Below are 21,443 nucleotides of genomic sequence, written 5' to 3'. Positions count from 1 at the left end.
CGGCTGAACGAAACAAAAGCCAAAAGATAACAGGGAACCATCTGCAGCTCTGCAGAAGAACCTCGTTAGCAATTGTGTCGGTCTTTGTAAGAGATGTCTTGCAACCGCATCAGTAGGAGATGACTAGGCTGAGCCTAAGGACATCTTCAATTTGGGATTGCCAGGCTCCCACAAGAGGTCTAAGTCCAGCCTCCTCCCTGTGAATTCTGTGGACTCTTGTTCAGCGTCCCTTTTCCTTGACCATTAGTAGATCAGGTTCTTGTGTATAGGTAGCATGGAGTAAACTCATAGTACTTTGGAGCTCTTTCCAAGCTCCTGATTTCTTTCACCCTGACAAAATCTTACATACAGATATAGATGCTGCTTTTCTGAGGTAGTTTTAAGAGGCATAACACTTCCTCCCTCCCTCCCATATTAATTCCATTTTACCATATGTCCTCTTTAACTTCTGTATAAAATAGAGGACAGGGGTGGGTTTTTGGACCTTTTAAGGGTTTGATGGTGCAGTGGTTGGAATGCAGTAGTATTGCAGGATAACTCTGCCCACAGTCTGGAGTTCGATCGTGATGGGGCTCAAGGTTGACTCAGCTTTCCATCCTTCTGAAGTTGGTAAAATGAGGACCCAGAATGTTGAGGGCAATGGGCTGACATTGCAAACCGTTCAGAGAGTGCTGTAAATCACTATGGAGCAGTATATAAATCTATTGCTATTATTTAAAAGTTCGTACTCACCAATATGCAAATTATATTCAGTTCTTACTCTTTTAATCTGCCTCGAACAAAGGGAAAAATAGAAGTATTGAACTGGTTGAACCAGTGTCTGGATTCAGTAAAGAAAGTGATGCTTAATCCAGACTTAACCAGCTAAAGTACTCAAAATCAGTAGGCTGACTGATCCAATGATGGGGCATCATATTATTATGAATAAGGTAATAACTCCCTCCAAAAATAAAATACACAGTCAAGGTTGCTCCTTGGATTAGGGCAGTTTTTGGTCTCTCAGATGCAACACGCGAGAGGAAACCGTTACCCAGTTTCAGCTGATGGGCACAAACCATGTTTAGGCAAGAATAGATCGTTCCAAATTGTTCTGTGTTTATAACAGAAAATTATCAGAAGTAATGAAAATCAACATTTAAATAGGTTCTTTTAATCTGATATTCATCCCATAGATTTGAAGAATTTTTGTTGAAAAAAAAATCTGTGTAAGATGAATTATCTTTAAAAAAGAAACTAACCAGTTCTCAAGGGAGTCTTAATTGCACACTCATTTAGACACCCCAATTAATCTTCCCCCAACTGTCTCTCTGACAACTGAAATGATCCACTCATTCAGTAAGAAGCAGACAGTTTGCTGTTAATGAAAACAAATCCAATTTGGCAATAAAGCATTTATTTACATGGCTTGTCAGAGTTTGTTAACACATTCATAAGCCCCCAATAATTATTTTTAAACATTATGTCTGTTCTTAGCAACATATTTCAATATTAAACATTTAGCCTTGGGTATATTTGGGAATAAGCACCTATAGCACAAAAGTGGGCATAATTACCTTCAGGGTATGCAATTCATTTGAATTAGATTCAGATTTAGTTGTACTTTGAACATTGTAATCAGCAAGAAGGATTTCATTTTCGGTCGAGCTACTATAAACATTACAACAGAGCTGTGCAAATTATTTTGAATCCAAAACGTTTCAAGCTTGAAACTTTTACGCTTGAGATGGCTGTTTTGGCCTTACGTGATGAATTTTAGAGCAGCTGCAGAATGGTCAAAGAGTATCAGGATTGCTTCCAGTAAGAATTAGCTGCTTTGAACTCGAATTGTGGGGTTTTGGGCTTGAAGCATTTGGAGTTTGAAACATTTTGCATGCTGTTATAATTCGAGGAGGCCTCCAATCAGACGTCCCGCTCCTAATATTGCATTTTTCCATGATGAAGTGCAAATGGGATTGAATTGACTCTCCACCTTTTTTCAATTTTTAGGTACTTTTCACTGGGTCCTGTTCTATACTCATGTGTTCTATATCGGGAGTCTCCAACCTTGGCAACTTTAACACTTGCAAAGTTGGGTGAGGAACTCTGATCCACAAGTGTTAAAGTTGCCAAGGTTGGAGACCCCTGTTCTGTATTATTGTGTGATAACACAATAGATGGGAAGTGTCGATTATGTTGTAATCTGCCCCATAAACATTAAAGAGCAACCTTTAGGCTACTGCTAGAGATATTTGCTTCACTTATTGCTAATTCCTGTTTGTTCAGCTTTTTATTTTGATGCACTTCTTTTTTTAAAATGTTGTTTGTATCCTTCATGCAAAGGATAAGGCAGGGTTCCCTTTCCCTCCCATTTAATCCCCATCACAACATTCTGGTTAGGCTGAGAGTTAGACTGGTCTTAAACCACCCAGAGGGTTTTATGTGGCTGCATAGAAACTCCATTCTGGCTGTCCCTAAGACCAGCCCAACATAAAATCGGTATTATACACCGGCTAAAGATAAAGTCAGTTTAAAACTCTTAAGGGGTGTCTGGAATATGCTCAGGCTCAACATCTCTAATGCCAGATGACAAAAAAACAACAACATAAATGTAATGGTAACCCTAAACTGAGGTCCGGCAGCAGCAGTAAATGATTATAAATAGAGGTGGTCCTCACTTAATTATAGTCATTGTTAATTACCAGCAATCAAAATTAAATTAATTAAAACCAGCAATTTAGTTCACTGCTGGGCGGTGCAGTCATAAAGTGTGTGACTGCATTGACTTATGGCAGCAATTGTGGCAGTCCTAGTTGCTGTTGTTAGGTAAATCACATTTAGTTGCAGCATCCCATAGTCATATATTCACCATTTGTGACCCACCCTATCAGCTTTCCCAATGATTGCGAGTCAGTTTCTAAGAGCCTGAATCATGACTTCTGGGATGCTGGGAGGGCCACAATTGCAAAGATCCGTTTTAAGTTCCTCTACTATAAAATGTGTCATAAGTTACACTGGCTGCTGAACAAATGGTTGTTCAAGAAGGATGACCTGTCTGCAAGAAGCAGTCTCATTGGGCATCAGAATATGTATGTATGTATGTATGTATGTATGTATGTATGTATGTATGTATGTATGCCCAAATATGGGAGGGAGCTCACTACTCCCCCTTTCTGTCCTTCGGCTCATTACAGAAAACCATCCAGACAGAAAACCATATTTTTATTTTTAATGTTGCCTTTGCTATGTTTGTGTTGTATTTGTGCTGATAAATAAATAAAGGGAGACTAGTATAGATCTATTTCAAGCTATTTAGCTCTCATCAGCTAGCCATACCCTTACTGGGATTTGAACCTGGGCTGTATTACATATTAGGCAGGAGTCTTAGCCACTATATATATATATTGCTTAACCTTCCTCCAGAATGGCTACAGTTCTTATATTCTACAGTTTCCCAATCTGCATGCCCTCTTAATATATAGACTTCAACTCCCAGAATTCTCCCCACTAGCAAATCTGCACATCTAAGAATTGCTATTATTGAGAAATGCTGCTGTATTGGGATGCTTTGTTTGGGTTTGCTAAAGAAAGTGGGAGTTGTTAGTCAGAACTTCCTGGGAAGCGCCACACCTGGGAAGGTTCTTTTTAGAAGTTTTTCGGCTTGCACCAAACCAAATAGATGGAAAGCACTGGAAACTGGAGGATCAAGCAAGCTCATTGACACGTCTTTGCATTTCATAAATGGGGCTTTAATCAATGGTGGGATTCAAATAATTTAGCAATCAGTTCTCTGCCCTGATGACCAGCTGGGTAGGTGGGGCTCGGTGGTCATGTGACTGGATGGGCGTGGCCAACTCAACATCACTCAGGTCGATGGATGCTTCGCATTAGCTGTTACAATGTAACAAGGGTTAACCGGAGAGGCAGTTTCTGTAAGCAGGGCAATAAAGATTAGGCTAGAAACACCACCAGAGTTCTTCCTTCCTGCCTTCCTTACAGGATTAGCCCTGTAAAGTGGGGAGAAAACAAAAGGAGATTTCTTCCAACAACAGTTCTCTGAACTGCTTAGAAAGTTAACAGCTGGTTCTCCCGAATAGATGCGAACTGGCTGAATCCCACCACTTTAATCTCTCCTGCTTTTTAAGAGTCATCCAGATCAGAACTGGTGATCCCAAAATAATAATAATAATAATAATAATAATAATAATAATAATAATAAATTTGGATTTATTAGCCGCTCCCTTTCCGAGTAGGACTCGGGGCGGCGTACAATGGAGCATAAAACATAAAACATAATGTTTGGTGTGTGTGTGAGAGAGGAGGGGGAAAGAGAGAGGGAGAGAGAGAGAAGCTCCTTTGATAGAAGGAAAAGTCTGAGGTTCTTCTAGCAGTGACTGTCTTGCTTTTCCTACCTACAGATTCGGCATGAAGTGAATTACCAGAACGTTGTACACAAGCTTTGCAGCGATGCCTGCTTCTCCAAGTTTCGTTCCGCAAACAACCTGACCATGAACTGCTGTGAAAACTGTGGGGGCTACTGCTACAGTGCTTCGGGACAGTGTCACATGCTTCAGATAGAGGGGCAGTCCAAAAAGTTTTGTAGCTCAACATGCATCACTGCCTACAAGCAGGTCTGGGTTTTCTCCCGCCTTTTAACTTCTGAAGAGCACTTTGCTTTGCAAATAGGACTTTGTGTGTGAAGTTTACTAAGGACTGGGGAAGGCTCTAAGGACTGGGGAGGGCACTTCAGTGTAAGAAGGTCTCTTGAAGCTGCATGTGGGAGGAGGCACTGCCCTTCAGGAGTGCATATCAGATATGGTCCTTGACTTATGCCCACAGTTGGCACCAGAATTTCCATGACTAAGCAAGTCGATTGTTAAGTGAGTCACTCGTGACATTTTTTGCCAAGATTCTTAAGCAAATCACTGCAGTTCTTAAATGAAGCATGCAGTCATTAAGCGAATCCGGCTTCTCCCATTGACGTTGCTTATCGGAAGCTGGCTGGGAGGGTTGCAAATGGAGGTCACATGACTCTCCAAAACTGCAGTCATCATAAATACATGTCGGTTGCTAAGTGCCCAAATTTTGATCATGTGTCCATGGGAATGCTACAACAGTTGTAAGTGGGACGACCAATCACACGTCATTTCCTTCAGTGCCGTTATAACTTCGAACAGTTCTTAAACGAACGGCTGTAAATCGAAGACTACCTGTATTGGCTTGAGAGGTCTTCCATATCAGACAAATCCCTGCAAAGTAAAAAGTTGAGGAGATAACAAGACAGCAAGCAGCAGCAGCCCATTTCCAGTATTTTTCAAATCTTTTCAAAATCTTACCAATTTTAGGGGGAGTGGAGACCTCTCAATATTTTCCACAGTGTAAGAGGCAAACATTTCCAAGGAAGAGATCTATCTGTCTTTGAATGCTCTCCATATGAAGACCCCAGTTTTTCAGGAATCTCATTGGTATAGAGATTCTGAATATGAATATACATACACAGAGAGGGAGGGAGGGAGGGAGGACACCTGATGAGAATGATTGGAAAAGGGAAATCAAGCCTTTTCCCCCCCAAACAGCATTCCTGGTATTCCCCACTTTACAATTTTCAGGGGGAAAAATACCTGGGCTTCTGGGGAATATATTGAATCAAGAAGAAATTGTGTACAGGTAGCCCTCGACATACAATCACAACTGAACCCAACATTTCTATTGTTAAACAAGACAACTATTAAGTCAGTTTTGCCCCGTTTTACACCCTTTCTGGCCCTAGTTGTTGAGTAAATCACTGCAGTTGCTAAGTTAGTAAACATGAATCTGGCTTCCCTAATTAACTTTGTTTGTCAGAAGGTCTCAAAAGCTGATCACATGATCCCGGGACACTGCAACCCTCTTAAATAGATGCCAATTGCCAAGCTTCTGAATTTTGACCCTGTGACCCACCAGGGATGCTGCAATGGTCGCAAATATGAAAAATGGTCATAAGTCACTATTTCAGTGTCGTCGTAACTTCAAAAGGTCACTAAATGAATGGTTGTAAGTTGAGGACTTCCTGTACGTTCCCATGCATCTATCAATTTTCGATTTAAGACTAAGCTCTGTATCAAGATGCACTGTTCCTGTCTTTCATGTGATATAAACAACCAGGAGTAACTTTCTGTGGTTTGCCAAATCGAGAGATTGCATGTTTCAGGTTAAATGAGCCTTTTCTCCTCGTATCGCTGCTTTATAGATGGTTCCTTTTTTTTCCAGAAGTCTGCAAAAATCACCCCCTGTGCAATGTGCAAATCTCTGAGATCTTCTGCGGAGATGATTGAAAGCACAAATAACGTGGGGAAAACAGAGCTCTTTTGTTCCGTGAATTGCTTGTCAGCACACAGAGTCAAAGTGGTCACATCGGCAGGTAATTCACCTACTTTCCCCATAATTCCACGTATGTTCAGAAAGCAACAGGAGAATCATGTATTAAATTCGCTCTCTTTTCTTGGCACGTGTTGCTTAATTTATTTTTCCTGCCAGGTGCCCAGGTCCAGTGCAATAGCTGCAAAACCTCCGCCATCCCTCAGTATCACCTTGCAATGTCAGATGGAAGCATACGTAATTTTTGCAGCTACAGCTGTGTGGTGGCTTTTCAGGTACATCTTAAGTCTCTGTCTGTCTCCTAACTTTTGATTGCACCACTCTGAATGCAGATGAATCAGGGAAGGTGGAATGCGGGGATTCCTCAGGACAGAATCGAGCTGCATATTCTGTCATACAGTATTTACCAGTGATGGCGAACCTTTTCAGCACCGAGTGCCCAAACCGGAACACGCATGCATGTGCATGCACTGGAAACCCAAAGACCAGCTGGCCGGCATGCTCATGCCTTTTTTGGGGGGGCTGGTTTTCGGCCATTTTCCGGCTGTTTTTTGTGCATTTTTAAGCTGTTTTCCAGTGTTCTGGGGCCTGCAAAGACTAGCTGGCTGGTGCACCAGAAAGCAGAAAAGCAGCTGGCAATGGCCTGGGTGCCCACAGAGAGGGCTCTGCATGCCACCCGTGGCACGTGCCATAGGTTCGCCATCATGGCTATATACTCTTCAATGTAAAGAAAGTAGCTTTAATTCTCTAGGAAGTTGCTGGAACTGCCCTTGTTAAAAATTTTAGGCAGTTTTGTTAAATTTGTATATCAGAAGCCTTTCTGTTAGAAGGCTGACGGTCTTTGGGATGTTTGGAAGAGGCCAAGTTGTCTTGCTAAACAGAAAACTAGCAAAAAAATATTGATCTCTCTTTAAGCTGTTGCAGCATGGACTCTCTGCCCCTTCCACTGCCACAAACAGGTGGGTTTGGATCTGGCCTCCCTCTGCAAGAAGCAAGTCCAGCCTTCTTCTCTTTGTAGACCTGCAGTAGGAATGCCATATAACAGTGATGGCGAACCTATGGCACGCGTGCCACAAGTGGCAGTGGAGCCATTTGTCAGGGCACGCGAGGCGCTGGCCAGCTGAGTTCACCTTTTTAAAAGCTATTTTTCGTCTTTCCCAGGCTCCAGAGGCTTTATAGGAGCCTGGGGAGGACGAAAAGAGCCTCCCCGCCCCCCCTGGAGGCTTCAGGGACCGTCCGGAGGCTTCCCTGAAGCCTTTGGAGTGCTTAAAACGACCCTCCGAGCGAAAGCTCGGAGGGTCGTTTTAAGCGCTCCAAAGGTTTCAGGGAAGCCTCCGGACGGTCCCTGAAGCTTCCGGAGGGCCTCTGGGGTGGGGTGAGGCTCTTTTCGCCCTCCCAGGCTCCTATAAAGCCTCTGGAGCCTGGGGAGGGCGAAAAAAGTATGTAAAAATTGGGGGGTCGCGCGTTGTGCACGCATGCGCACTGGGGGGGTCGCGCGTTGCTTTATGGGTGCGGCCTGCACACGACCCCCCTGCGCTCCCCCCACTTGTGGCACACGAGCCAAAAAAGGTTCGCCATCGCTGCCATATAATGTACAAGATTGCTCCATAGAAGTCTGTCAGAAGGTTACCATACGGGGTCTGCAAAACAGCCTCTAGATGGCAGCAAGGAGCTAGAATTATTCTGAATTTCTTTGCTGCCATCTAGTGGTCCTATAGATGTTTGCAGCTAGATACACTAGCCCCCGTTTTGATGGCTTATGGTTAGGCTGTTTTAAGTCTCATTTGGGTAGTACTGGAGGTGAATTGGACATAGATAGGGCTTCATTGTGCAAATCTACATTGGCTCCTCTCTCTCCCTCCCAGAATTTGTTCAACAAGCCCTCGGGAATGAACTCCTCCGTGGTGCCCTTGTCGCAGGGTCAAGTGATTGTCAGCATTCCCTCAGGAGCGACGGTTTCTGCGGCGGGCAATACTACCTCAACAGTCTCTCCCAGCTCGGTCAGCAGCTCAGCCGCGGCCGGCCTCCAGAGGCTGGCTGCCCAGTCCCAGCAAGTCTCCCGCACCGTCGCCAAGCTCAGGTGTCAACACTGTAATCGTCTCTTTGCAACGAAGCCCGAAGTGCTCGACTACAGGGTAATTGGCACCTGCCATTGTTGTTGTTCACAGATGCCTTGACGTCGGACACATGAGGGCTGTAATTGTGGACAAGAAGCCTAGTGACAGGCAAGGCCGTGTGTATTCCATGCTTAGTCGTCGTCCCCCGCCCCCCGCGCACTCCCCATAAACCATAAAATTGTTTGCACCAGCAAAAAGTGAAGCTTGAGACTTGTGTGAATAACGCAGATTGCATCATGTCTCCTTTTGCTAAGTCCTCATGCTAAATAACTCTATTAAGAAATTATTCTGCAAACCTCTCACCCGTAAGGTAATTAATTCCTTGGTGGGGTGGGGATATAGGACAGTTTGCCGTCACCAACTCACCGTGGCCATCTTGCTAGAGCCAACTCATCGCGAGACAATTCCAAATGGAATTAACCTAATCCAGTCGTCCCAAAGGTGCTTTTTCAAGAGGCAACTGGACTGTCTGTTTTTCCTTTGAAGACATTTCACGTCTCATCCAAGAAGCTTGGATAACGGTAGGATAACGGAAGGATTCAGTCACCATCCATTGAGAGCTGAAGAAGCTTCTTGGATGAGAAGTGAAACGTCTTCAAAAAAAAACCAGAAAGTCCAATTGCCTCTTGAAATATCGCCTTTGGGATAACCAGGACCTGGATGATGACTGAGAATCTCCATACCTAATCCAACAAATGCTATCCTCCACTGTCTCTTCAACATTATTTCCATTTTTGCCAATGGAAGACACAGTGGGGGATAACATTGCATTGAGTTATCCCGCATGGAATTGTCTTGCAGCGAGCTGGCTCCGGTGACATAGCCGCAGTGAATTGTCCCCCGCCATTTCCATTTCCTGGAGGTTTTTGCAGCTCATAAAAGTGGCAAGTGACACTCCCACCCCACCCCCCAGCTGCTGGAAATCTTCTTTTATCACTATTCTGTCTTCTGATATTTAGCAGGCATTGCTCGCCTGCTTTTTTAACTACTCCCGTACAGCTCTTAAGGCCTTGGCTATGGATTTTTAATGACAGCTGTGAATTTTCATTCCTGAGCAGACTACAAACTGGCAGCTCTGCAAATGGCAGCCGGTAGTCTTGATTAATGTCAGATTTTGGCAGGTTCTTGGTGTGGGGTTTTGTTTTTGTTTTTTGTTTGTCTTTTAAATGGTAATGGGTGAACTTGCATTTCTTTGAGAGAAGCACCCGATGGCATGTTCTTTTCTGAATTGGGCTTCATTTTTATTTTATTTTTTGCTTGATTGCAGGGCAAAATGTTCCAGTTTTGCGGCAAGACCTGTTGTGACGAATACAAAAAGATAAACTGTGTCATGTCAATGTGTGAATACTGCAAAATCGACAAGATCATTAAAGAAACGGTGCGATTTTCAGGCATTGATAAAACATTCTGTAGTGAAGGTAAGAAAGCCTAGGCCTCATTGGCATTCAGCTCCCCAGATAGGCAGTGGGGGAAATGGCCATTTAAAACATCCTTTCTTCCGTATATGCTCGTGTGTAAAATAAAAAGCTTTAACTTTTGAATTGCAAAAGAGTTTGTTTCTGAAAATGTTACACATTGGGGGAAGATGGTTGGAGAATTGTAAGTCATTGTCATTTGTTATTCTCGGCTCTTTTTTTAGGCTGCAAGTTGCTTTACAAGCATGACTTAGCCAAACGTTGGGGGAATCACTGTAAAATGTGCAGCTACTGTTTGCAAACCTCTCCAAAACTGGTGCAGAATCACTTTGGAGGCAAAGTGGAGGAATTCTGCTCGGAAGATTGCATGTCAAAGTTCACGGTTTTGTTTTATCAAGTAAGTTATCCTGGCACTCTTCAAATCTATCTTCTATCGATCCTTCCTCTTGGAAAAAACAGTGCTTCGGCACAACAGGGTATCTTTTATCACCGGTGAATTAATTAGGATAGAAAGGACCACATCCTTAAGCATTGTCGTTGAGCCTTAGAATGTATCTTTTTAAACAAAATTGTTTAAAACAGAAAACCATACAATGGAATCAAATTTATTAAAAAGTTGTCTTTTACTTCTTCCCCTTTCTCCGCAGATGTCCAAATGTGATGGGTGCAAAAGGCAGGGAAAACTCAGTGAGTCCCTGAAGTGGCGGGGTGAAATCAAACATTTTTGCAACTTGCTTTGCATTTTGATGTTTTGCAACCAGCAGTGTGCATCAGATCCTCCTCCACCACCACCACCACCTCCTCCGCCTCCACCACCCCCTCCAAATAATGCAGGTAAAAGAAAGGTGTGGGCTGGCATTAGAACAGCTTCTGTAGAGCAGGCTCCAACACTGGAGGTTTTTAAGAAGAGATTGGACAACCACTTGTCCTAAATGGTATAAGGGCCCTCTGCTTGAGCAGGAGGTTGGACTAGAAGAAGGCCTAGTGAATCTGGTCCACATGGAGGGAGGGTATTAGATACCTGTGAGCATACCCTGTGATTACTGAAGCTTCCAATGATGTACATTATTGCAAATTGGAACAGATTTGGTATGTTTTCTGGATAGTAACTATGATGAGGTGTAGATATTCCAAAGGGTATAATGGTCTGATGGTATGTTTCAAAGGAATGGGGAGGGGGGGGAGTTCTTTGTCTGTTCCTCCTCCTACTCAATCATACTCTGGGGATGTCAAACTCAATTTCATTGAGGGCCGCATCAGGGTTGTGTTTGACCTCGGGGTGGGGGCATGATCAGGGTGGGCATGGCCAGCTCGACATTCTATTGGGAGCCCCTGTGGTGGCCCGAGAACACTGCCAGCAAAAACGGGCTACCGAGCTCCGTTTTCAGCTGCGACAGCCTCCTGCAACCCTCTGCCAGTGAAAACAGAGCTTGGGAAGGCAGCACACGGCCATCCCGAGCTCTGTTTTCGCTGGCAGAGGCACTGTGGGCCAGACCTTTGCTGTTTCCAGGGCGGCCCCACGGGCCACATCTAATCACTCCAAACTTGGGCCCCGGGCCTTAAGTTTGACACCCATGCTGTAATCTAGGCCATGCTCGGGGGAATTGTGGGAGTTGAAGTCCATGTGTTTTAAATTGTCGTGTCTGAGAAACACCACCCTACAGAATAGACAGCATATTTTCGATAGCATCCATTGCAATTATACTGTGTCACATTTTGCACTTGACTTTGATTCATTAACCAGCAAACTTCCCTAATGTTACCATGAACTCTAGGTGTGGTATTGACTTAAAAATCTTAATAAAATATTAAAATTAAGACGGACCTTGATGGGTGATACTCAAGCCTATAGGGATTCAACTGAGAGGATGGTAGCCACATCTGCCTGTTGCAGTAGCACCACATCTCTCAGCTGTATGCCCAATGGATTGTATCTCAGATGCAATTCACACCAAGACAGACATCACTAATTTGAAAGAATGCCACAGATCTATCTTGGGGATAGGGATTCCCCATGCCTCTGCACACACTCAGATAGGATGCCCTAAACACATTCCATCTGTATGTTGGATGTAGGTAGGCCTTTATAAGGTCTCTATATAAACACTAGAGTCTTGCTGTCATCAACTATGTTCTGTAGGAAGTTAGCACTCACCCCTCTCCTTAAAAAGACAGAATATTATATTTCCCTGGATGAGAAATGGAGAAACATGTTTTTAGGCAGGAAACAGACTCACTCTTAATAGTCCCCACCCACCTTTGTCAATGAGCCATTAAGGCCTGAGCCAGTCTATTCTACATAACAAAGATCTATCATTTCATTGCACCACCCACCAGTTTCAAACCTAGCACACAAACAACCTACAAAGCTAGCTATGACCTCTGAAAACAACCAATCAGGATACTCTTCCTGTGCCCCAGGAAGTTCAAAGCCCAGAGAGGGCATAAAACCCAGGGACTCTCGGCATCTCTGCCTTTTTTCACCCAGGAGCTCCAAGGCATGTGATCCTGTCCACCACTAAACCACCTTTCCAAACAGCCACAACGTTTCCAATGTCTTTTTCCCCACTTGGAACGGAACCCAGAAGGACATTTCTTCCAACAGTTCTAACTTTCTTTCCTTTTCCACCCAGCAAATGTCTCCATGACACCAACATCTTCAGCAGGGCCCCCTTTATCTCTCAGGAAGGACTCCACCCCTGTGATTGCAAACGTGGTGTCTCTTGCCAGCACGCCAGCTGCTCAGCCTACAGCCAATTCCAATAACGTCTTGCAAGGTAGGCAGTGAATGTGTCCTTTCTCCTCTACCTGTTAAAACCACACCTTGTGTTGCGTTGCTTCCCCGGATGCACGTTGACATGTTATTGCACCAGTGTGGAATTGTGTCTCTCAACCAAGGCAACTTTAAGCTGTCTGGACTTCTGGGAGTTGAAGGTTAAAGTTGCCATGGTCGAGAAATGCCGCTGTGCAATGGGAATGTTTGAATGAGCAAACAAGCATATAAGTGTGCTTTTGTGAACTGAAGCCCAGAATTGCTTCCAATGTTAAAAAGGAAGGAAGACATTTTTCCCTGTTTTTGTTTCCTCCAAACAGGTGCAGTTCCTACTGTAACAGCAAAAATAATTGGTGATGTAAGTTTTCCTGAAAATAATACCTCACGACTTCTACTTATGTTCTGAGTTCATCACTGTGTCGTGCATTGATTTTTCCCTCACTTTCTTTTAATTTTTGAGAAGTATTTTTGAAATCCTTCCTTTCTTCCTCCCTCCTTCCTCCCCTTCCTCTCTTCTTGCGCCCGCCCTCCTTCCCTGCCTCCTTCCCTGCCTCCCTTCTTTTCCTTATGGCAACTTCAGCATATTTTAATTCATGGGCTGAGTGTCCCTCAAATGTCTTCAATTTCAACTCATCCCTGACCAATATTGCTGACAGAAAAGAAATGTTGGGCTTGTGATTGCCTGTACTTGTGTTATATACCTAGTGATGTTATAATGACCAGTGCTTTTTGCATTCACAAAATTAAGCTACCATATTTTTCAGAGTATATAAAAAGAGGGTGAAAATCTGGGTGCATCTCATACACTGAATACAGCATTTTTGGCTTCCCGAACCCACCCACCCCCTCACAAAAATTGACATGCAGAGGGCTTGGGAGCCTGTAAAGTGCTCCTGGGGGCTGGTGAGGGCAAAAACAAATGAAAAACAGGCCATCCTGCCCCCAGGAGCACTTTGCAGGCCTCTCAAACTCTCTGCATGCCCCATTTTTCATAAAAAAATGAGGCGTGCAGATGGTTTGGGAGGTCTGCAGAGGTCAAAAACTTTTTTTTGAATTTACCTCTTCAAAATCTTGGTGCGTCTTATACTCCGAAAAATACGGTACTTTGTAGATACTTGTCCTAACCTGGAAGGAAAAACTCCTTTGCTAGTTTCGATTCTCAAGCTTCCCTGGAAAGTGACTTTGTATGTTGGCTTAAGATTTCAAATTATATAGCTACCCACCTCTTAGACTAAGCAGTGAAAATAGGATTAAACAACAGCAGGAAGAGCATAAAATCACAATCACTTCATAACATAATAAGGACTTAATAGTACCCAAGTTCAATCTAGCTTACACCATATAAACATCCTGGCCCTCAGGGTGAAAGGTAAATTTTCTTTGCCACTGGTTCTCTGGGCATGGCTTGGTAGATGTGGCTTGGTGGTGGTGGTTGGTGGGGGGGAGGTCATGTGACTGGATGGGCGTGGCCAACTATTTTAAAGCATTTTTTACTACCTATTCGCCCAAACCAGTAGTAGAAAATGCTTTAAAAAGTGAAAAAAAAGGTCCCCATGATCGCACGGCACAGCTGATCATCATGGAACCTCTTTTTTCTACTTTTTAAAGCAGTTTTTTCTTGCCGGTTCGGGTGAATAGGCAGGAAAAAAATGCTTTAAAAAGCGAGGGGGGGGGAGCTTCCGGTGATCACGCAGCTCACAGCTGAGCCGCGTGATCCTCAAAAGCTTTTTTTTTTACTACCGGTTTGCAGAACCAACGACAATTGTCCCTACCAGTTTGCGCAAACCGGTAGTATTTCACCCCTGCCTCATAGCCAGGGGAATATGCAATCTTAAACACTAAAGTGTTTTACCAAAAAGTAAAGCAAGAGACAAAATCATAGGCCTAATTCTATCAGGAAGCGTCTTTAGAATGGACGTGAATGGACATGACCCAGAATGGAAGGGAAGAGGAGGAGGCAGAGCAAACTGAGGCTTACTGGCCGTGCTTCCTCTTGTCTAGATATCCCCCTTTTAAGGATGTGTAACAAACAGACTCTTGTTTTCTGACTTGAAACTAGGCAAGTACCCAGACAGATGCTTTGAAGCTCCCGCCCTCACAGCCACCCCGGCTCCTCAAGAACAAAGCCTTGCTGTGCAAGCCCATAACTCAGACCAAGGCCACTTCTTGCAAGCCTCATACGCAGCATAAGGAATGCCAAACCGGTAAGTAACAAACAAGGATTGATTTGCTGCTTAGGCTTGTAGGGGGAGGGAGAAGGTTCAGCAGCAATGCCCATCACCTTTCAGCGCATTGGGGCAACCTAGAGCATGCTGGTAGAGGGAATTCTGGGAGTTAAAGTCCACGCATTGCTGAAGTTGAGAAACGCTGTACTAAAATAATATTGGCAGGATGTGCAATTGAGAACAATTCTCGTTTAGGTTCAACAGCAAACAGGAGGCTGGGATGCAAAAACTCCATTGTAAATAGTTTTAGAAATTCCTGGGTGGGGAATACAGCCACATTGCACAATGTCCTTAAGACAGGGATGTCCAAACTTGGGAACTTTAAGACTTGTGGACTTCAACTCCCAGAATTCCCCAGCCAGCTCTGGGAGTTGAAGTCCATAAGTGTTAAAAGTTCCCAAGTTTGGACACCCCTGCCCTAAGAATACTAAAGTTGTTCTGATTTTGAGAAAGGAAACCCAGCAGTGACTGAGTCCTGTAGCCATAGATCAATAGTTCCCAGCCTTTTTTGGCCATGCCCCACTAAGTATTTCTAAAATCCTGATCCCCCCCTCCCCCGATGTATAATTCTTACTTTCCTCAAAAAGTGAACTCTACTCATGCGGAGGAAGCCTAAAAGGCCATTAACATGGTTTAAACAAGGTTCAAATTGACCCCATTAAAAATCAAATTGCTCCCCTGTGGGGCGTTGGGAACTACTGCCATAGATAAAGACAATAAACCTACATTGGCCTAAGAGTGAGTCATCTGATGTATTTGCTGGCCAGGGATTTATCTTGAAAGAATGGCAATATTGGGGGGGGGGGGGGGGGTGTAAAAGGCCAATGAACAAATAGGTATACCAAACAGGATGGTGAGTTGGGTACAGCCATAACAGTTGACAGAAAACAATAACGTAACATGCTAAGAGAGATGAATGGACAGCTGTTTTTCTCCAAGAATCACACCTTTTCTTTTTAACACGGCAATGGAAAGAAGAAGAAGAGGAAGCTCCACCCAAAATCATTATGGTGCCTGTTCCTGTACCAGTGTTTGTGCCAATCCCACTTCATCTCTTCTCCCAGTACACACCAGTCCCTCTGGGAATGCCAGTTCCGGTGAGTGATGTGTGAAGTGCCTCTTTCTTCCAGCCAGGTTTCCAAGATGTGCTAGTGAAGGATTGCACGAGTGGGCTTCTTCCTGGCCAAGGTGCATTGTCTTGACATGACCACTTGTGATTACAAGTGATTACAGGTGGCCCTTGACCTGTAACTTAACAAAGTTAAGTTATGACCAGATACCTAACAAAGCTAAATAACTTCAAAATTACAAACCACCCGGATTCAAAGTTCAAAGTTGGGTTCAATGGAATGGAATTGATTGAATCTCACTTTCTGCTGTCATCTGATCAAACTTCGCAGTATGGCTTCATTTGTGGTCATTTGTTGAGTCCTGCAGTCAAGTGACTCACCCCTCACTCTCCAGCCCCTGTAGATTGAAACAGCCCCATCCCTTCAGTTGATGTCTCATGATTGGATGTCTTTCTGTGACGAGACGTTTGTGGCCCTTATCCCTCTCACGTGGCATGATGAAATGTCCGTCAGTAGTTGGGGGGAGGGGGGGAAGAGGAGAGATTTGACCAATGTAGATATTTCCATGAAAGAACTGGATCAAGAGATTGCACAGTCCCGATCTTGACAAGGGAGGTGGGAAGAGGTTGAGGATAACCACACCCTAGAATCTCTGAGGAGCCATTTAATACCTTTAGTTTGGCAAGATTCTGTCCATAAGGTGTAAGCAAATAAAAGAAGGGACTTGATTGAATCTCGCTGTCTCATCTCTGGGTTTGAGCCTGACACATGGATCACCCTTGGACTAGATGATCTTCTGGGAATTTGCAATTGATCTTCTGGTGAATTGTAGCCCCTTCCCCATTCTCCATATCTTGAGAAGCCTAAGGCTGATGCCAATGACTCATAGGATGGGTTGCACTTGCAGCCTTAACTATTATGGAGACGCTTGGCTTTTCTTAAGGGATGGACTCTCTCTTCAGGATTGGTCAGGCTGAAGAAAGGAAGCTGTCTCTTCATTACAAATGATTCTTCACAGCTTCTGAGAAATATGTGGCTGGCTTTTCTCTCCAGGTCCCGGTTCCTATGTTTGTGCCCCCTGCCCTAGAGAGCACTGACAAAACAAGAGAAGCCATTCCAGACATCAAAAAGAACTCGGCTAGTCCTTTTGAGGCCGATCTTCTCCAGATGGCAGAAATGGTTGCCGAAGATAAAGACAAGGAACACTCTCAAGGAGGTAGGTGGATTTTAGAGAACGAAGGAAGGCAAATACATGTGTCCCAGGATAATGTTGCAGGAGTCAATCTGGGTCTGTCACCCGGATCCGAGATTTAGGCTTCTGGCTTTTTGGACTCGTGCTGGAGTTCCATCCTCGGGGGAACTGCTCTCTACTGTAATCTGTGCTTTGGGCTGTTCCATCCTCGGGGGAACTGCTGTCTAGTGTAATCTGTGCTTTGGGCTGTTCCATCTTCGCGGGAACTGCTCTCTACTGTAATCTGTGCTTTGGGCTGTTCCATCCTCAGGGGAAATGCTCTCTACTGTAATCTGTGCTTTGGGCTGTTCCATCCTCGCGGGAACTGCTCTCTACTGTAATCTGTGCTTTGGGTTGTTCCCTGCATAGTGGCTTAGACACATTGTGGGTCCCTTTAGAATAAATCTGTTTCATATAGCATTAACCACATTTTGGAATTTCGCTGAGTATTAATTTCTTTTAGCTGCATTGGTTTATCTTGGTCTTTCCATCTTATTTCAGGCTCTCAAACATCTGAGCATGAGCTGTTTCTGGACCCCAAAATATTTGAAAAAGGTGAGCCCATAAGTCAGATCAATGAAAAGGCAAATTTCAACTGAACATGAGAAGAAACTTTTCTTAGCAAAATAGTTATCTAGATTAGAACACACGAATGCATACAAACATCTGCATACACACTTTGAAAGTTGTGTAGAGTAATAACCTTGATCATCAGTGAGATGTCCAATTTGGTGACTTTAAGACCTGTGGACTTCAACTCCCAGAGTTCCCCAGCCAACTTTGGTATTTGGGAAATTTGGGGAGTTGAAGTCCACAAGCAGATAGAAGATACTATCACTATTCTAGATACTAGAAGATAGGCTCAAGATCCAATAGGCTCAAGATGCCCTATCTAACAAAATGAAATTCAATGTAGAGAAAAGTAAAGTCCTATACTTGGGTAAGAAAAACCAAAAGTACGCATATAAACTGGGTGAAACCAGGCTTAATAGCAGTGACTGTGAGAGGGATCTTGGAGTCTTAGTGGACAACCAGCTAAATATGAGCCAGCAGTGCAGCACCAGTCAAAAAAGCCAATGCTATCCTAAATTACATTAACAGAGGGATACAATCAAGATAAAGGGTGGTATTAATACCACTCTATAAAGCCTTAGTAAGACCACACCTAGAGTACTGCATCCAGTTTTGGTCACCACACTATAAAAAGAGGTTGAGGCTCTAGAAAAAGTGCAGAGAAGAGCAACCAGGATGATTAGGGGACTGGCGCCTAAAACATACGATGAACACTTGCAGGGACTGGGCATGGCTAGTCTAGGGAAGAGAAGCACCAGGGGAGAGATGATAGCAGTGTCCCAATATTTGAGGGGCTGCCACAGAGGGGGGGGGAGGTCGAGCTCTTTTCCAAAGCACTTGAAGGTCAGAAAAGGAATAACACATGTAAACAGACCGAGGAGAGATTCAACCTAGAAATAAGGAGGAACTTTCTGACAGTGAGAACAATCAACCAATGGAACAGAAGTTGGAAGTTGGGGGAGCTTCATCACTTGAGACTTTCAAGAAGAGACTGGACTGCCATTTGTCAGAAATGGTGTAGGGTCTCCTTGAGCGGGGGGTGGGTGAGTGTTGGACTAGATGAGCTATAAGCTCCCTCCCAACTCTGTTAATCTGTTAAAAGTTGCCAAGCTTGGACATTCCTGGCCCATAGCAAACACGTGGTTTTTTTAAGGCCCCGTTTTCTACTGGGCTTTTGTTGGTCCTGCTTCATAGCCTTCCCCAGCTCCTTTCTGCATTCACCTTCCTTCCTTTGCAATTTCAGACCAGGGCAGCACATACAGCGGGGACCTGGAATCGGAAGCAGTGTCAACTCCCCACAGCTGGGAGGATGAGCTGAACCACTATGCATTACGCTCCAGTACGGTGCCTGAGCCTGAGCCCGAACCAAAACAGATCCCCAAAGGCGAATTGGAGCAGGACCTGGAGGCTGACTTCCCATCAGGTTGGTCAGCTTTTGAAGAAAATGCTCCATGCATATGAAGGTGTGGCGCATCACCTCCTAGGCCACAACCTTTAAATGTCTGCACCACTCGCAGAGTACCGTATTTTTCGGAGTATAAGACGAACCTTTTTCCGCCAAAAAAGAGGGTGAAAAATCTGGGTGTGTCTTATACACTGAATGCAGCATTTTTGGGCTCCCGAAACCCCGCCCCCTTCACAAAAATGGATGTGCAGAGTGTTTGGGAGACCTGCAAAGTGCTCCTGGGGGCTGGGGAGGACAAAAACAAGCGAAAAACTGGGTGTTTTTTGCTCGTTTTTGCCTTCCCCCCTCCAGCCCCCAGGAGCACTCTACAAGCCTCCTAAAGGCTATATATGCCCTTTTTCTGGCAAAAATCAGGGCCGTTTTTTGTTTTTTTTTTGCTCGTTTTTTCTGCCCCCTGATCCCCCCGGGAGCACTTTGCAGGCCTCTCAAACTCTCTGCATGCCACATTTTTCACAAAACAAATAATGAGTGCAGAGGGTTTGGGAGGCCTGCAGAGTGCAAACTTTTTATTTATTTATTTACCTCTTCAAAATCTTGGTGCGTCTTATACTCTGAAAAATACGGTAATTTTTGATTTGCCTCATTATTGAAGATCTGCCTAACTGCTACTGCTTTGCCACTAAATCTGTGCCTTTGTTTCAAAATTAGATTCCTTTGACCCCATCAGCAAAGGGCTAGGTCTCCATTCCCGGGCACGAGCAAGGCGGAGACATAGAGATGGTTTCCCGCAACCAAAAAGACGGGTAAGAAACTTGGTTGGATTCCTGGTTTATCGCTAAAACCAGAAGGTCAAAAGATGATTTGCCAATGGGTCAAGGGTGGCAGGTCAGGGTGCTGATGAACCAAGTCCTACTTTTCCCAGCAGTCTAAGCCAACGTTTCTCATTCTTGGTAGTTTGAAGACGTGTGGACTTCAACTCCCAGAAATTCTGGGTTCATTCATGAATTTAGAATTCTGGGAATTGGAGTCCTCCTATCTTCCAGCTTCAGCAGTCTCCAGTGACATAGGATATATCCACAGGGGAGGTTTTCTTCCATTTTCCCTGAGAAAACGCCGCTGTGAGGCTGGCACGTCTTAGATCAGGGGTCTCCAACCTTGGCGACTTTTAAGATTTATGGACTTCAACTCCCAGAGTTCCTCAGCCAGCTTTGCTAGAGGATCAACTTTGGTGGCTGAGGAACTCTGGGAGTTGAAGTCCACAAGTCTTAAAGTTGCCAAGGTTGGAGACCCCTGTCTTAGATTTCAGCCTATTATCAGCAACAGTGATTTATAATAATTGCAGCATCCTTCAGTCACCACCATTTCTGACCTTCCCAGCCAGCGTCCGATGAGCAAAAGTCAATGGGAAAGGCAGCCTCGAAGGTTGCAAGCTACTGTCATGATTGCTTAACCACCGATTTGCTTAACAACTGCAACCCTTAGTGACAAATTTTCCGATCCCTACTGTGGTTGTAAGTTGAGGACTACTTCTAATAGTCAAATAAAGCACAACTGTTTATAATGCACAAGCCATTTTTTTTTAACTTTCCTTCCTTCAGGGCAGAAAGAAGTCCATTGTTCCTGTGGAACCCCGAATCCTGGTTCAGAGTTCCTATCCAGGCTGTTCTGTTTCCGGGATGAGCCTCAAATACATGTATGGGGTGAATGCCTGGAAGAACTGGGTCCAGTGGAAGAACACACAGGAAGATCAAGGAGATGTGAAATTTGGAGGTAATGCTTTTTTGTTTTGTTTTGTTATTTTCGTTTTAGGTTTGGGTTCAGTGGTGGAGATAAAAAAGCTTAGCTCGGCCTATGGACAGAATCGTGTTAAAAAAAACCCAAGTAGTAGGCTAGTATCTGGATGAAAATTGGATCATAAGACTTCGAAATGCATCATTTAGGAATACTAGAAGCGGATTCATAGGGCTCATTGGCTAAGACGCTGAGCTTGTCGATCAGAAAGCTTGGTTCAAATCCTTAGCGCCACGTAACGGAGTGAGCTCCCGTTACTTGTCCCATCTTCTGCCAACCTAGCAGTTCAAAAGCACGTAAAAATTGCAAGTAGAAAAATAGGAACCACCTTTGGTGGGAAGGTAACCTCTTCGGATAGCCTTGGCTTTTTGACTTTGAAACGGAGATGAGCACTGCCCCCTAGAGGTTGGAACGACTAGCACATGTGTGTGAGGGGAACCTTTACCTTAGAAACGGGTTCTAAGACCCTGATTCTTAATTCTGCAGCAGGAAGCCCCGTCTAAGACAGTT

The 21,443-nt window shown here is 44.3% G+C and overlaps 1 protein-coding gene across 8 annotated transcripts in view; it reads left to right on the top strand.

Annotated features, from left to right (window-relative positions):
* The window catches only part of ZMYM4 (zinc finger MYM-type containing 4), a 64,306-nt gene that overhangs the window by 34,707 nt on the left and 8,156 nt on the right, over window positions 1-21,443 (top strand). For 6 of the 8 annotated variants that reach the window (XM_081962721.1, XM_081962725.1, XM_081962720.1 and 3 more), the window contains 16 exons: window positions 4,395-4,607; window positions 6,226-6,376; window positions 6,493-6,608; window positions 8,199-8,468; window positions 9,718-9,868; window positions 10,090-10,262; window positions 10,513-10,699; window positions 12,499-12,642; window positions 12,959-12,996; window positions 14,698-14,842; window positions 15,839-15,960; window positions 16,987-17,149; window positions 17,666-17,719; window positions 18,981-19,160; window positions 19,851-19,945; window positions 20,741-20,912. In XM_081962721.1, coding sequence (XP_081818847.1) covers window positions 4,395-4,607; window positions 6,226-6,376; window positions 6,493-6,608; window positions 8,199-8,468; window positions 9,718-9,868; window positions 10,090-10,262; window positions 10,513-10,699; window positions 12,499-12,642; window positions 12,959-12,996; window positions 14,698-14,842; window positions 15,839-15,960; window positions 16,987-17,149; window positions 17,666-17,719; window positions 18,981-19,160; window positions 19,851-19,945; window positions 20,741-20,912 — 2,374 coding nt within the window. The remainder of the gene's footprint in view (window positions 1-4,394; window positions 4,608-6,225; window positions 6,377-6,492; window positions 6,609-8,198; window positions 8,469-9,717; window positions 9,869-10,089; window positions 10,263-10,512; window positions 10,700-12,498; window positions 12,643-12,958; window positions 12,997-14,697; window positions 14,843-15,838; window positions 15,961-16,986; window positions 17,150-17,665; window positions 17,720-18,980; window positions 19,161-19,850; window positions 19,946-20,740; window positions 20,913-21,443) is intronic. The other 2 variants (XM_081962723.1, XM_081962724.1) reach the window with 2 other exon arrangements.

The sequence above is a fragment of the Natrix helvetica genome (genome assembly GCF_964273705.1).
Source record: "Natrix helvetica genome assembly, chromosome: 9".
Classification (NCBI taxonomy): domain Eukaryota; kingdom Metazoa; phylum Chordata; class Lepidosauria; order Squamata; family Natricidae; genus Natrix; species Natrix helvetica.
The sequence above is the reverse complement of the archived record's forward strand: the minus strand, read 5'-3'. Positions and strand labels throughout refer to the sequence as shown.